Below are 15357 nucleotides of genomic sequence, written 5' to 3'. Positions count from 1 at the left end.
TATTTAAAAATCATACAATGTGATTTTCTGGATTTTTGTTTTAGATTCCGTCTCTCACAGTTGAAGTGTACATATGATAAAAATTACAGACCTCTACATGCTTTGTAAGTAGGGAAAACCTGCAAAATCGGCAGTGTATCAAATACTTGTTCTCCCCACTGTATGTATTTTTATGTATGTATGTGTATGTTACGGATACAAGTATCCTGTGTGTGTGTGTGTGTGTTTCTTTTCTCTCCTTCTCCCCTCATAGGTGAAAATCATCACTCCCCAATCAGTCACCAATCCAATCATCAATCAGAAGACACACCCCCTCCTGTTTCCTACCCTATCACAGTTCCTTTCTCTTGGTTTAAAAACCCTGTCAGTTGTTTACTCTAGAGCTCAATCTCTCTGTAAATGCCATGTCTGTAGGTCTCTGTGTTTCACTCTCTCTTTGTGTATTAACCTCTCTTTTGTTTGAGCACCTCCATAGCACTTTGTACTCACCTGTGAGTATTGTTTTTGGTTATGGTGTTTGTTTGCTGCTGGGAAAAGGGGAAACCAAGACATGTCTCCCATGGGCATACACTACCCGTAGGTAGACTTTGTTAAATACACTAGAAATACACTAGTTAGAACTGGGCGGACCACCCACTGTATTTTTAGTTAGTTAGTTAGCTGTTGTTAAAGTAGGCTAGTCTAGCTTAGGGGTGTTTTTGAATACTTATTGTTTCTTTCCTTGGGTCCAGCTCAGCCCCTTTTCCTGCTTCCCCCCCACCATTACCGTGTGTTTTCAAATAAACCTTGAGTTTGACGGTAGATTTCAGTTGTCGTGGTTATTTCGTTCTCACTTTTACTTTGTCACTATTATAAATTGCATGAGTTATGTTACGGGTCTCATTACCACCCCCCCCCCCCTAGACTGTCGGGCCAAAAGGGATTCGTAACAGTGTATATGTATATATTTATACGTGTGTGTATGCATGAATAGGTACACTACCGTTCAATAGTTTTGGGTCACTTAAAAATGTCCTTGTTTTTGAAAGAAAAGTAAAAAATATTGTCCATTAAAATAACATAAATTTGATCAGAAATACATTGTAGAGATTGTTAATGTTGTAAATGATTATTGTAGCAGGAAACGGCAGATTTTTTTATGGAATATCTACATAGGCGTAAAGAGGCCCATTATCAGCAACCATCACTCCTGTGTTCCAATGGCACGTTGTGTTAGCTAATCCAAATTTGCCATTTTAAAAGTCTAATTGATCATTAGATAAGCCTTTTGCAATTATGTTAGCACAGCTAAAAACTGTTGTTCTGATTAAAGAAGCAATTAAACTGGCCTTCTTTAGACTAGTTGAGTATCTGGAGCATCAGCATTTGTGGGTTAGATTACAGGCTCAAAATAGACAGAAACAAAGACCTTCTGAAACTCGTCAGTCTGTTCTTGTTCAGAGAAATGAAGGCTATTCCATGCGATAAATTGCCAAGAAACTGAAGATCTCGTACAACGCTGTGTACTACTCCCTTCACAGAACAGGGCAAACTGGCCCTAACCAGAATAGAAAGAAGAGTGGGAGGCCCCGGTGCACAACTGAGTAAGAGGACAAGTACATTAGAGTGTCTGGTTTGAGAAACAGACGCCTCACAATTCCTCAACTGGCAGCTTCATAAATAGTACCCACAAAACAACTGTCTCAATGTCAACAGTGAAGAGGAGGCTCTGGGATATTGGCCTTCTAGGCAGAGTTCCTCTGTCCAGTGTCTGTGTTCTTTTTCCCATCTTAATCTTTTTATTGGCCAGTCTGAGATATGGCTTTTTCTTTGCAACTCTGCAGCGGCAGGCATAAACAAGGCTAGTGTGTCATCCGTGGGCTTAGCTCCCTCTAGATGTGGATCTGTCTGAGGCTTCTTTAAAACTAAGAGTATTCCTCTGAACCTTTTGACAGCAGGTGGGTATACAAGGAAAGGTTAGAATGTCTTTGGAAATATCACACACACTGTGACGCACACAGCAAGCATTTATTTCTCAACCGTTATCTGTAAGATTTACTCCCTCTGCATGTGGTTAGACTTTCTTTGTTTGGATTTTGTACTTTTTACTCCGTATTGCGTCAAAAGGAGCCTCCACTTCCCTTGCAGCACAGTTCACAATAGATAGGACAGGCTTCTTTGTGTCCACACAGATTCTTTCCTTTGCTGAGGGTAGGCGAATTCTAAAGGGGCTTGTTGGATCCAATAAAAGCAGCTATTGTATGTAAATTATTCACACAAGAGCATATGACTGACTGTGCAGGGCAGTGGCTAGTGTGAGAGAAATCATTAGCAATGCAAACTCATGGTGTTTTGTCTCACATAGTCACTAATGGGAAAAAAACATTTCTATACTAATGGCAACTCAATTATTTCTTGGTGTGTTTGTGCACTACTTCTACTGAAGGTAATTTTATGCATTTAATAATTTGTTACAACTCTGAAATCTAAATTAAGTGTACTAAAAAACGTTTTTATTTTCCTTTTGTTGTCATGATTTACATGTTGGTGAATAGGTTTCTAAAATTCTATAACTATCCTTAAAAAGCTGTATTTGATGTATTAACATGATTTAAAAGCACCATTTTGGTTCTATTTCATTTCTCATAACCAGTAACAGCCACACAATAGATTGCTTGTAAAATAGAGTACATGACCAAGAGTATGTGGACACCTGCTTGTTGAACATCTCATTTCAAAATCATGGGCACTAATATGGAGTTGGCCCTCCCTTTGCTGCTATAACAACCTCCACTCTTCTGGGAAGGCTGTCCACTAGATGTTGGAACATTACTGTGGGAACATGCTCCCATTTCGCCACAAGAGCATTAGTGAGGTCGGGCACTGATGTTGGGCGATGTGGCCTGGCTCGCAGTCGGCATTCCAATTCATCTCAACGATTGCCACAAAGTTGGAAGCACAGAATAATCTAGAATGTCATTGTATGCTGTAGCATTAAGATTTCCCTTCACTGGAACTAAGGGGCCTAGCCCGAACCACAAAAAACAGCCCCAAACCATTATTCCTCCTCCACCAAACCAGCCCCAGCCGATGCTTGGCATTGCACATGGTGATCTTAGGCTTGTGTGCGGCTGCTCGGCCATGGAAACCTATTTCATGAAGCTCCCGACGAACAGTTATTGTGCTGACATTGCTTCCAGAGGCAGTTTGGAACTTTGGAATGAGTGTTGCACTCGAGGACAGACAATATTTACGCGTTACATGCTTCAGCACTCAGCGGTTCCGTTCTGTGAGCTTGTGTGTCTTACCACTTAACAGCTGAGCTGTTGTTGCTCCTAGACTTTTACACTTTACAATAACAACAGTTGACCGGGGCAGCTCTAGCAGGGCAGGAATTTGACAGACTGACGTGTTAGAGAGGTGACATCCTGTGACGGGGCCATGTTGAAAGTCACTGTGCTCTTCAGTGAGGCCATTCTACTGCCAATGTTTATCTATGTAGATTGCATGGCTGGGTGCTCAATTTTATACAGCTGGTGTGGGTGAAATAGCCAAATCCACTAATTTGAAGGGGTGTCCACATATATATATATATATCTAAGAAAATCAGGGGTGCACACTGTAAGAATAAAAAACATGCACATCTTGAATAATAGCTTTAAGTAAAGGTTTTATTTTGGAAATCATATATATACTCTAAGATGTACAATATTTCAATAGGGAATTATTTGAAATATTGATGTTTTCTCATTTATATATTGATTTGAATGAGTTAAAGTGAAATAGACCTGAACCCTGTTATTTGTAGGGACAATTTTCATTGACATATCATAGTTTTTGTTATTGCACTTCAAATATTATAGAACATTTAATGAAAGTCCTCATCACGACCACCGTCTGTGGTCAGTCTGGCTGTGGAAAGGCAACAGATATACCATGCAGGTTGGTGCCAGTGTCAACATGGCACAATGGTCACATGGGGGCAGTTACACCCTTGCCAGTGACTTTGGGAAAAAAGGTCACATGATGTCTTGTGCAAGACCAAAGACTTGCGCTCTTAAGCCGCACACCAACGTCAGGGCTGGTAGAGAGGCTTGGTTTTCCACTGGACGCACATCAATGTCCATGCTACACCGGCGGGTCAACGTTGTCCTCCACCCTGGGTGCCGCCTATGCCTCTTACACCTCCTGTTGAGCTTGGTAACCTCTCCATCTCTCCAAGTCTCTTCTTCTGGCATGGCAGGAATGACTGGAATGGAATTAAATAGATTTGAAATATAGCCAGCTGGAGAGAGCTCAGTTGCTGTTGGATTTGAAGAATATGGAATTAGTCTTGGGGGATTCTGCTTTTAAAGAATGGATGGCTTTATTGAGATTTCCCAATATCTCAGTCGCTGACCAGTGCTGGTCGGACAGTGTTGTTGACTGGTGAATCGGGTTATGTGAGATCTGTATTTTTAGTAACAATCCGTGCAATTAATATTTGTATAAAGAAATCTTGTGGAAATAATTAACGTATGTAAGGCACATTTTTTTATGAAAAATTATCAACAAATGATCAACATTGTTGACCTATTAGCTTCTACAATGAAATCATTTTAATGCTATCCTTGTTTTTCAGACCTGGAATCGAAAATGAACTGGGCGTCCTTTTATGCCGTCATCAGCGGTGTAAACAGACACTCCACGGGCATCGGTCGCATCTGGCTCTCTGTCCTCTTCATCTTCCGCATCCTGGTCCTGGTGGTTGCAGCAGAGAGTGTGTGGGGCGATGAGAAGTCTGGCTTTACTTGTAATACCCAGCAGCCCGGCTGCAACAGCGTCTGTTATGACCACTTCTTCCCCATCTCACACATCCGTCTGTGGGCCCTGCAGCTCATCTTGGTGTCCACCCCGGCCCTGCTGGTGGCCATGCATGTTGCCCATCGCCGACACATCGACAAGAAGCTCTATAAACTGTCTGGCCGGGCCAGCCCCAAGGACCTGGAGCAGATCAAGACCCAGAAGATGAAGATCACAGGTGCCCTCTGGTGGACATATATCATCAGCCTGTTCTTCCGCATCATCTTCGAAGTGACCTTCATGTATCTCTTCTACATGATCTACCCCGGCTACAAGATGATCCGCCTAGTCAAGTGTGACTCGTACCCCTGCCCCAACACGGTTGACTGCTTTGTGTCCAGGCCCACAGAGAAGACTGTCTTCACTGTGTTCATGCTGGCTGTGTCAGGGATCTGTATCCTGCTCAACATCGCAGAGGTCGTCTTCCTGGCAGGGAAGGCTTGCGGTAGGCACTTAAGCAATGCTGGAGACTCAACCATGGGGGCATGGATCACCCAAAAGCTCTGCTCTTACTAGAACAAACTGAACGGACCATGGCAGTATAACTCTAATTGGTTACATAACATGCTCAAAGCTCAAAGTAAGGGCCTTAACAACACTCATTAATCTGCTTACTTCACCATGATGAGGTGTCGACACTTTTTCTATACTTGTTGAAATGACACTTCAAATGGACAATATCAATTTGGATAAAGACACAAGCTCGACAGAAGAGGAGACTGTACGGTAAAAGTACGGTAAACTGATGTATTAATGTGCCCTTAACTTGCAACGCCTCAAATTCAGCTGAATTCAATATACCGTCTTCGGTATGGTCTGCAAGATTCAAGCAACTAAACCATCTCATCATCTATTCTATATCCTGATTTAATTCCTGACAGCCTGTTTAATGCGGCGTGCTTAGGACAAAGCCTGGGTATGGGTTCAATTGTCCATTGTAAATATTAACCCAAGAGAACTGTCCAAGTGGTTCATTTCACCAACATCTGGTGGTTGTAGTGGAGTATTACTAATAACTATGAGGCCATTCCTAAGCACCACTAATAACTACCTCACTTTCATAGTGAAATATCAAGTGGGTGCTTCAAGACATCTGAATGGTGCTTTGAATTCTATGAATGAGACTGATTATGCAAGTGTATAGAGTCATATAGAATGGATAACGAATGAGAAAATGTGCTTAATTTTCAAAGTTTAAGTTACGATGGTAGAACCGAATGATCAGAGAACATGTTTAAATGTCTATCTCATTGTTTTTCTTACCAGTATATACAGCATTGCTGTATAAGGATAATAGATGTTTAGAATGTGTGGTACTGTAAAGGTTTTACTTCATAATATATATAGCATTTTAGTCCCTGTTTTGTTGTATACCATGCCTTCTTATATTGAATGTCTTGCACTGGTTTTTATTGCTGTACCTAATAAAATGAGAAATTCCTAATAAAACACTTGAGTTTAATTATGTACCATAGCCACATGGAAATATTATAACGAGCTGCTAGTGAACACAACTATATGCATATATGCTTGTGAGTGTATTCTGAATGCTTTATGTACAGATAACTGCCAAAATAAAGGAAACACCAACATAAATTGTCTTAATAGTGTGTTGGGCCACCACGATCCACCAGAACAGCTTCAATGCGCCTTGGTAAAGTTGGCATGGATTCTACAAGTGTCTGGAACTTTATTGGAGGGATGCGACACCATTCTTTCACAATAAATTCCATAATTTGGTGTTTAGTTGATGGTGGTGGAAAATGTCATCTCAGGCACCGCTCCAGAATATTCCATAAGTGTTCAATAGGGTTGAGATCTGGTGAGAGACACACACAAACACACCCTTTAAATCCCCTATGCCTCTTTGAGACCTCTCTTTCAGTCACAGAGATCTCTTCTTCTAGGATTGGTAGTCAAAACAATGGGCAACTGGGCATTTGTATACATGACCCTAAGCATGATGGGATGTTAATTGCGTAAATAAACTCAGGAAGCAGGTGTGTGGAAGCACCTGCTTTCAATATGCTTTGTATCCCACATTTACTCAAGTGTTTCCTTTATTTTGTATGTGGTCTTTCGTTACAAGGTGATGTTACCTTTATGTAATACTTCAGAAAGCCACAGGAGAGCAGCATTAACATATACAACTAAGCCAAAACATTAGGTACTAATGGTTTATAGATTCTCTGCTGTTATGGTCATCAATTGACAGTGGCATTGAGTAAGAATTGAAGGGGGAAAAAGTTTAATTCATAGATTTATTTTTTAAACACAATCAAATAATGAAGTCTGGGGAAGATTCTAAAAGACAGAGGTAGGCTGTAGTTCTGGTGAGCTGTCAGACCGCCTGTGAGGAAATGTCTGAGGCAGCCTCAGTGATTAAAGACTCCAGACAGGCTGGGTAGAGTGCATGGTCCCAGGTTATCAATAGCATAGCCTTGTGAGGGGTCAGCCTCTGAGCCTAAGAAATATTCACCGTTGGGACAGCTGGACCTAGCAGGGGCAAGTGTGAGGGCATTTCTCTTTTTCTAGAGCACGTCAATAGAGACCATATATAGAGTCTATGAGGTGTGAGGTCTGACAGGAGGAAGACATTTAATCACAATGATTTTCACTGTTCGCTATGTATAGTGCCACTAAATCTGGAGTTATTGCTATCAGACACTTTGCTTTTAACAAGCTGGATAAATACAGCAAATGTTGGTCATATGAAGAGCTTCATTCCAAAATGGTATATATATCCACTTTCAGAAATGTTGTCAAATTAGCTTTAATTGTCTCAAGAAATTCTGAAAGAAATGTGTTTTTTCACTGTCTAATCAAGGCATGGGGTTCAATAACAGACATGTATTTGTTTAAAATCTATCACTTGATGGTTTCATTTCAAAAGAGAGATAATCATGTTTTTTTGCAAAATACTATATATCCGCCTCACTCTCAGAGAAATAAGTACTGCTAGGTTTTACACAGTCAAATGTAACAAATATCTACATTTTGTGACTTCAATATAATTATTATTTGATCTGTTTGTAAAACATTTATATTTGACATTTTAGTAATTTAGCAGATGCTCTTATCCTCTTATAGTAAATGCAAAAAAAAAAGTAAAATCTATTAATTAAAAATCCGAGAACAGTAATGTTTTACACACACGAACGTACCCATAAGCAATCATTTCTGATGAAAAAACACAAATGTGAAAGAACTGTGGATATAGCGTTTTGGAAATAAACTCTTCATATGGTTACCTTTCATACTGTGCCTTTCAAAGTGCAGATTTGCAAATTACCATATGTGCTATGTGTTCTCTGTTGACTTATCTGACTTTACAATTTGATCCTTAAAGGGGTATGATTTCATCACTACAATGAACCGAAGTCAGTTTAACCAAACATGGTTTTGTCTCTTTTATCGAAAGTAAATTTAACTGCTTCTGTTTGGAAGGATGTCCTCTGCTGAATTTACACCCACCACAGACTGTGAGATTCCTGTCAGCCTGTCAACAATGACACAGTACGTGCCAGTCAATCCCAACCATAACAAAGAAGGGAGGGTCCACCTCTTTCCATTTTCTGATGCTCTCCCACCCCCACACAGCCACAGGACTTGGAACACTTCACCTTTCAACTCCACCACCACCACCACCCCACACACACACATCCCCCTTTAGTGATAGCAAAGTCACTCCCTTCACAGTGAATTATATTTAGAGCCACACCACGCAAGACTTAAGCCCACCCCCCATTGGACTACTTACACGCCACTCAGTCGTAAAGCAACACCACTTTAGCAATGGGCTTTATAATTCTCTACAGGGAGTGTGAGTGCTCTCATCCTAGCTAACTGACAGTGAAAAAGTTTTTTTACAGAGGTCCTATTGGTGGATACTTTTACAGGGCACATTTATGGGGCGTAAGTAAGCATATTCAACAAGAGCTAAAAACTTGCCGAAATCATTTGTAGAAAAGATAGCTTAACATTAGAAGTCTAGTGTCATCACTATCCAAGGACATGGTCTTGCCGGGAACAGGATTACCACGGTATAGACTGTGATGGATAGCAACCTAAGTGGAGACGCCACCACTGGATCTGCAATTTCACTGGAGATAAGCATCATGGGAAGGTGGGTCTTGACACACTGTGTCTATAAAAGTTTCAACTGAAGAAACATACATTGTAAAATCATGTTTATTAGTGGTCCCTGCAGTCATACTGCAAGAGGCCAGTAATTGTGTCATTTCACTGTATCATAATAAAGTGTGTATTACAATTCCAAAAGCAGGTTGGTCAATATTAGTCTCTGAATTTCTGAAATGGTTCAACTTCAAACTGTAATGAGGGAAGATAGCCATTTCAATGTAGTTGCAGTCCAATCTACTAACCAGGCCAGTGTTGTTATAAAACATTATTTATTGTGTAATAAGAGCTGAATTTAACAGATGAAGTCAGAGATGATTAGATCATGGACTATGATGAATGTAAAAGTTATGGGCCATCCACATGTACACTGTCATGAAAGGCTATTAGGTAACAACAGCCTCGTTTTTGGAATCATTTTCAAATCCCTGTGGGGAAACTCATCTGGGAACCTGACCGCAACTTCCAGAGGCAAGTTTAACTTGCATCGGTGACTAGGTGTGTTTACTAAAGTATCCACTCAACCCCTGGGAATGTACCATTAATCTATATCTAGGGAGAGGAGAGTTGCAACCTGCCATGTGTGTGTCAGTATGTGTGTCTTGGAGCTTCTCCATCTTATCCTCAGTTTACACTGCGTGGCAGTAAGCTACAGTGGCCAGGCCACCACCTGCTCCAGGGCATACTCTCTGGGTCGTGTGTACCGTCAGTACTTAGTCTTCATGCAATAGACATTCATACATGATGCCTGTATTACTAAAATGACAGGCAGGGGACTATTCACTTTTGGGACTATTAACAGGATCAGTATGAGATACATATGCTGCTCTATAACCTTTTAAATGGGAGACAACCAATTTCAATGATCTATTCCTGATATGCTATTACACATACAACATATAAAGTAGCCTACAATTAAGTTCAACGAGTGTGATGAATATACAGGTCACTGCCAAAATGAAGGAAACACGAGTAAATGAGGGTCTGGTGGCTCTGTTATGGTGTGGGGTGTTTTTTCCTGGCATGGTTTTGGTCTGCTCAACCCCTTAGAGGTCAAGGTAAACACCAATAAATACACAGATATTCTGAATGATCGCCTTCAACCTATGGAGAATCATTTCTATTCTGATGGGAGTGACGAGTGGTCACCGAATGGTTTGATGAGCATGAAAATGATGTAAATCATATGCCATAGCCATCTCAGTCACCAGATCTCAACCCAATTGTGGGAGATTCTGGTGCGACACCTGAGACAGCGTTTTCCACCACCATTTAACAAAACAACAAATTATGGAATTTCTCGTGGAAGAACGGTGTCACATCCCTCCAATAGAGTTCCAGACACTTGTAGAATATATGCCAGTTACCTGTACATCATCCATTCATACATCGTGCTCATATCTCACCTATAATGAATAAAATTACATTGGTAAGGCTGCAAACTTTCCGAAATTCACAGAAATTCTGGTTGAAAGATTCCCGGAATAAAATGACAAAAACAGGAAATCCGTAATCCTCCAACCAGGATTTCTGAAAACCTGGGAATTTGGGGAAAGTTACCAGAATTTTGCATCCTTGGATAATGGTCTACTTGATGGGAGGTTTCTCCTCAAGGAAACAGGTGTTACTTTAAGGGTGGATATCCTGCTGTTGCCTGGGGTGTGTTCATTAAATCAAACATGCTAATAAAAACAGAGGAACTTTGAGGAAATGTATTTTTCTCAAGATAATGAAGGGAAAACCCCAAAATATGCATACACACCACCCAGAGCTTTTCTACAAGACATTTCACAAGCATGTGGCAATAACCCAGGAACATGACCAACATTACACTATTTTTCATGTTTTTCAGAACTTCTCACATTTTGGGGAAATGTTGAGGATTAGGGCTCCAGCTTGTGAAAAATAAATTGTGTGGAAATGACAAGGCCATAGGTTGGTAATGAGTCAAAGTCTGGACATTACTTTCTCTTCAGATACATTATGGCAAATTATTACCAGGAAGCACCAATCTCACTTATTAGTTGGTCTCTGCATGGTGCATAGACCAAATTAAGGTATTGACAAATGTTTTCATGCTAGAAGAAACAGAACCACATAAACTTGAAGCAGAACCTCATATATGATAGTGAATCCGGTTAATTTACAGGAACCCTCTCAAACAAATATAAAAAACTGCACCTCAGCCAAAAACTAGAAACAAATGATTGAGTTGGAAAGGTCTGAATAGCCACAGTAAAAATATTTGGCTCTTATCTTCAAATGCATGAGTTTACAACCAAATACATTCAAGTGAAAATGCATCACGTAGATATTTATTATGCCACCCTAGGTGTAATGATAAAGTAATGGCGAGGCATTTTTCTCCAGCTCTCCAAGTTATTATGCAACAGTTTTCAATGCAATTGTGATGTTTGTCTCTTATGCAGTGCATTAGTTTGTATGTTTTTATTCTGATTGCAGGTTCCTGTTTTGGGTCTCTCTGTAGGACTGAGCCTATGAGTGAGCCACTATGGGGGACTGGAACTTGTTGGGCAAGCTGTTGGAGAGTGCCCAGGAGCACTCCACCGTAGTGGGCAAGGTCTGGCTGACCGTGCTCTTCATCTTCAGGATCCTGGTGTTGGGAGCTGCAGCTGAGAAGGTGTGGGGTGACGAGCAGTCTGGCTTCACCTGTGACACCAAGCAGCCTGGTTGTCAGAATGTCTGCTATGATAAGACTTTCCCCATCTCTCACATCCGCTTCTGGGTGTTGCAGATCATCTTCGTGTCCACGCCCACTCTGATCTACCTGGGCCACATCCTGCACCTGGTGCGCATGGAGGAGAAACAGAAGCAGAAGGAGAAAGACTTGGCTGCGCAGCTGGCCATCCACAATGACAAGCAGCAGCTGCTGCCTGACGCCAAACCCAAGAAGCCCCCAGTCCGGGACGATCAGGGCCGCATCCGCCTGCGAGGGGTCCTGCTTCGCACCTATGTCTTCAACATCATCTTCAAGACCCTGTTTGAGGTGGGATTTATCGTAGCCCAGTACCTGCTCTATGGGTTTGAGCTGAAGCCACTGTACACCTGTAACCGCTCACCCTGCCCCAACGTGGTGAACTGCTACATTTCCAGGCCCACAGAAAAGACCATCTTCATCCTTTTCATGCTGGCAGTGGCGTTCATCTCGCTGCTACTGAACCTAGTCGAGATGTATCACCTGGGGTTCACCAAGTGCCGCCAGGGCCTCCGGTATAGACGTGCCCAGTCCACATTTGAGGCAGGGTACAAGGTCCCCAGCGAGGCAGTAGTGCCCTTTGTCCCGAACTATAACTACTTCCCCAGGCACCAACCAGCCCCTGAGCCATACCATGCAGACGAGTACATCTTGACTGAGCCTGACACTGCCTACCACCCCTACAGCAGCAAAGTGGCTTACAAGCAGAACAGAGATAACCTGGCCGTAGAGAGGAACAGTAACCCAGAAGGGGGTGACACCACAGAAAATAAAGGTTCCAGTTCTGCTCCAGGGTCGCCTGCAGAGAACCAACGGCGTCCGAGTCGATCCAGCAAGCACAGCAATAATAAGACCAGACTAGACGATCTAAAGATCTGAAGGACAGTTATGGCTTATTTTCACCACAGGGTTTTATACAGTGGCTTGGCCTACAGATCTAAACGTTTGTGTTTCCACCTGAGGTGGCGGGGAAAAAAATAGTTGGGCCTTGGACCTAATCTGACTTGGGGCCAGACTTGGGACGAGAGTGGGACTGTCGGAGATGCATTAAAGCTGGAATTCTTAATGGTGAAACTGCCACGGCTGTTTGCAATATTACAACAAAGAAGTTACTGCAAACAAAAACGTTTTTTCCCCTTCTGACATCATTGCACACATGATAGCACATCAGCATATGTATTGGAATGTTTTGGACAATTTCCCTAGTATAAAACCAAGGTGTATACACAACACAGGTATCAGTCAAAATGCAGCATTCACCTATTTCCACACCCTAAACATCACCCTGTACCAAAGTAGAGTAGAGGTTTAGGTTCATTTTGTTTACTTGCTCGAGATAAACATTTTACTCCTGAAAACAGAACTTCTCCAACTGAAAAACATCAGATGTTTGAGGCATTGACGCAATGCTGTGTCCTATGTGCAGTGCTACAAACAGAGGTGGGCTCATGTTCTACTTTAGTTGTTACTGTACAGAGCAATCCCGTGGCCAGCAGACAAGACCCAAGTACGGGGTAAAATGTACTCCCTGGACAAGTGCCATATCTCTATCTGTCTCGGGAGTCTGTATGCAAAGAGGCCAATCGAACTCCAAAGCTTCATTAATTAGTTAGGGCATAAATAATAGCAACAGTTGGGAGGTTTTCTCCCATTAGCCAAACATTTGCCACGTAGAGTATAATATTTCAAAGTGTTCAAGGCAAGTTGTTTTATGAACCCATATCATGCTGATTATTCTGACTGGGAATAATGACAAAGCAAATGCTTGTCCGTTTCATATCACTGTGTAATCCTTTGGCAGACCACATACCAGAAAGAGTTTAAATGCAGAACGCATTTCATTGATTTAACAACCATGAATAATGAATTGTATTTTTATGAAAGAATTTGTACAAGACATTCTCAATTCTATATGCATCCTTTAATTATAAAGACAGAAAATAAACATAGTACATATTCAACTTTTCTCAAGACATTCACGACTGAAAATGCATTAAAACATACTATTTTGTCAAGACAATACAATCTAAGCAGGATTAAAATGAAGTAAATAAAAAAACTATTCTATCACGATGTTAGGCTTATTTTGTTTAATGAATGTTTATGATTGTTACAATAAGAAATGATTAAATGAGGGGCAATATACACTACATGTCCAAAAGTATGTGCACTCTTCCAGGAAGGCTTTCCACTAGATTTTGGAACATTGCTGCAGGGACTTGCTTCCATTCAGCCACAAGAGCATTAGTGAGGTCGGGCAATGATGTTGGGCGATTAGGCCTGGCTCGTAGTCGGTGTCTGCCACAAAGTTGGAAGCACAGAATCGTCTAGAACGTCATTGTATGCTGTAGCATCTGCTAAATGACTTAAATGTAGCATTAAGATTTCCCTTCACTGGAACTAAGGGGCCTATTCCGAACCACGAAAAACAGCCTCAGACTATTTTTTACTCCTCCACCAAAGTTTACAGTTAGTACTACGCATTCAGGGAGGTAGCGTTCGAGGCATCCACCAAACCCAGACTTGTCCATCAGACTGCAAGGTGGTGAGTCCAATGGCTGCAAGCTTTACATCACTCCAGCCGACGCTCAGTATTGCGGATGGTGATCTTAGGCTTGTGTGCAGCTGCTTGGCCATGGAAACCCATTTCATGAAGCTACTGACAAACAGTTATTGTGCTGATGTTGCTTCCAGAGGCAGTTTGGAAATCGGTAGTGAGTGTTGCAACAGAGGACAGACAATTTTGACATGCTTCAGCACTCGGTGGTCCTGTTCTGTGAGCTTGTGTGGCCTACCACTTCGCGGCTGAGTCATTGCTGCGCCTAGATGTTTTCACTTCACAATAACAGCACTTACAGTTGACTGGGGTAGCTCTAGCAGGGCATAAATTTGACAAACTGACTTGTTGGAAAGCTGGCATTCTATGACAGTGTCATGCTGAAAATCACTGAGCTCTTCAGTAAGGCCATTCTACAACCAATGTTTGTCTATAGAGATTGCATGGCTGTGTGCTCAAATTTTATACACCGGTCAGCAACGAGTATGGCTGAAATTGCCCAATCCTCTAATTTGAAGGGGTATTCACATACTTTTGGACATGTAGTGTATATACATTAGCTATGAAGTAAAAAGACTGCCATTACTATGAGCTTCTTGATACTGTACATGTGAACATATGGCAGCAATAAATGGTTTTCCCCTCACTGGCCACATGGTAAACACAGATTTAAAGTGTTTAAGTTGAAAATGATTGCTTACATAGGGTCCTGTGTGGTTCAGTTGGTAGAATATGAAGCTTGCAACACCAGGGTTGTGGGTTCGATTCCCACCATAGACCAGTACAAAAAAAGTAAGACGAACGTATGCACTCACTACTGTAAAGCCACTCTAGATAAGAGCGACTGCTAAATAACAAACACGTAAATATCATCACTATCTGAACATTAAGCCTTTGAATGAAACAAAATCGAGGCTGGCGTTGTGGGTGAAATGCAGTGTCAATTAAATGGATTTGTGGACTATTTCTATAATACAGCTGTTCTGTACACTTCATAAAAAACAAATGCATGACTTTTCTATACGAACAACAGACATGAAGTCTCAACTAGTTGTCGTTGACAGTGCCCAATGTACTTGGGCATTCAAAATAGATTACCTGAACTGATGGTGGTATACTACAG

General features: G+C 41.5%; 2 protein-coding genes across 6 annotated transcripts; both read left to right on the top strand.

Annotated features, from left to right (window-relative positions):
- Positions 1 to 2293: 2293 nt before the first annotated feature.
- LOC123994173 (gap junction beta-1 protein-like) lies at positions 2294 to 6270 on the top strand. 5 transcript variants are annotated; one of them, XM_046296733.1, is made up of 2 exons: positions 2294 to 2425; positions 4601 to 6270. In XM_046296733.1, the coding sequence occupies exon 2, from the start codon at positions 4615 to 4617 to the stop codon at positions 5335 to 5337; it is 723 nt and encodes a 240-aa protein (XP_046152689.1). In that variant the 5' UTR covers positions 2294 to 2425; positions 4601 to 4614; the 3' UTR covers positions 5338 to 6270. The 5 variants fall into 5 exon arrangements, with proteins under 5 accessions (XP_046152689.1, XP_046152660.1, XP_046152681.1 ...); XM_046296704.1 differs by lacking the exon at positions 2294 to 2425 and adding an exon at positions 4036 to 4179; XM_046296725.1 differs by lacking the exon at positions 2294 to 2425 and adding an exon at positions 4188 to 4421.
- Positions 6271 to 8621: 2351 nt separating this feature from the next.
- LOC124008788 (gap junction alpha-3 protein-like) lies at positions 8622 to 14366 on the top strand. Its single transcript, XM_046320339.1, has 2 exons — positions 8622 to 8947; positions 11425 to 14366. Exon 2 carries the CDS (start codon positions 11474 to 11476, stop codon positions 12554 to 12556), a length of 1083 nt encoding a protein of 360 aa, XP_046176295.1. The 5' UTR covers positions 8622 to 8947; positions 11425 to 11473; the 3' UTR covers positions 12557 to 14366.
- Positions 14367 to 15357: the final 991 nt, after the last annotated feature.

The sequence above is a fragment of the Oncorhynchus gorbuscha genome, linkage group LG02 (genome assembly GCF_021184085.1).
Source record: "Oncorhynchus gorbuscha isolate QuinsamMale2020 ecotype Even-year linkage group LG02, OgorEven_v1.0, whole genome shotgun sequence".
NCBI classification, from domain to species: domain Eukaryota; kingdom Metazoa; phylum Chordata; class Actinopteri; order Salmoniformes; family Salmonidae; genus Oncorhynchus; species Oncorhynchus gorbuscha.
The sequence above is the reverse complement of the archived record's forward strand: the minus strand, read 5'-3'. Positions and strand labels throughout refer to the sequence as shown.

Excerpts from the sequence above, each read along its gene's own strand:
- LOC123994173 (XM_046296704.1), top strand. The coding sequence starts at position 4,152 with ATGCCTCTTACACCTCCTGTTGAGCTTG. Across the intron at positions 4,180-4,600 it reads TACACCTCCTGTTGAGCTTG|ACCTGGAATCGAAAATGAAC; the intron begins GTAACCTCTCCA and ends CTTGTTTTTCAG.
- LOC124008788 (XM_046320339.1), top strand. The coding sequence starts at position 11,474 with ATGGGGGACTGGAACTTGTTGGGCAAGCTGTTGGAGAGTGCCCAGGAG.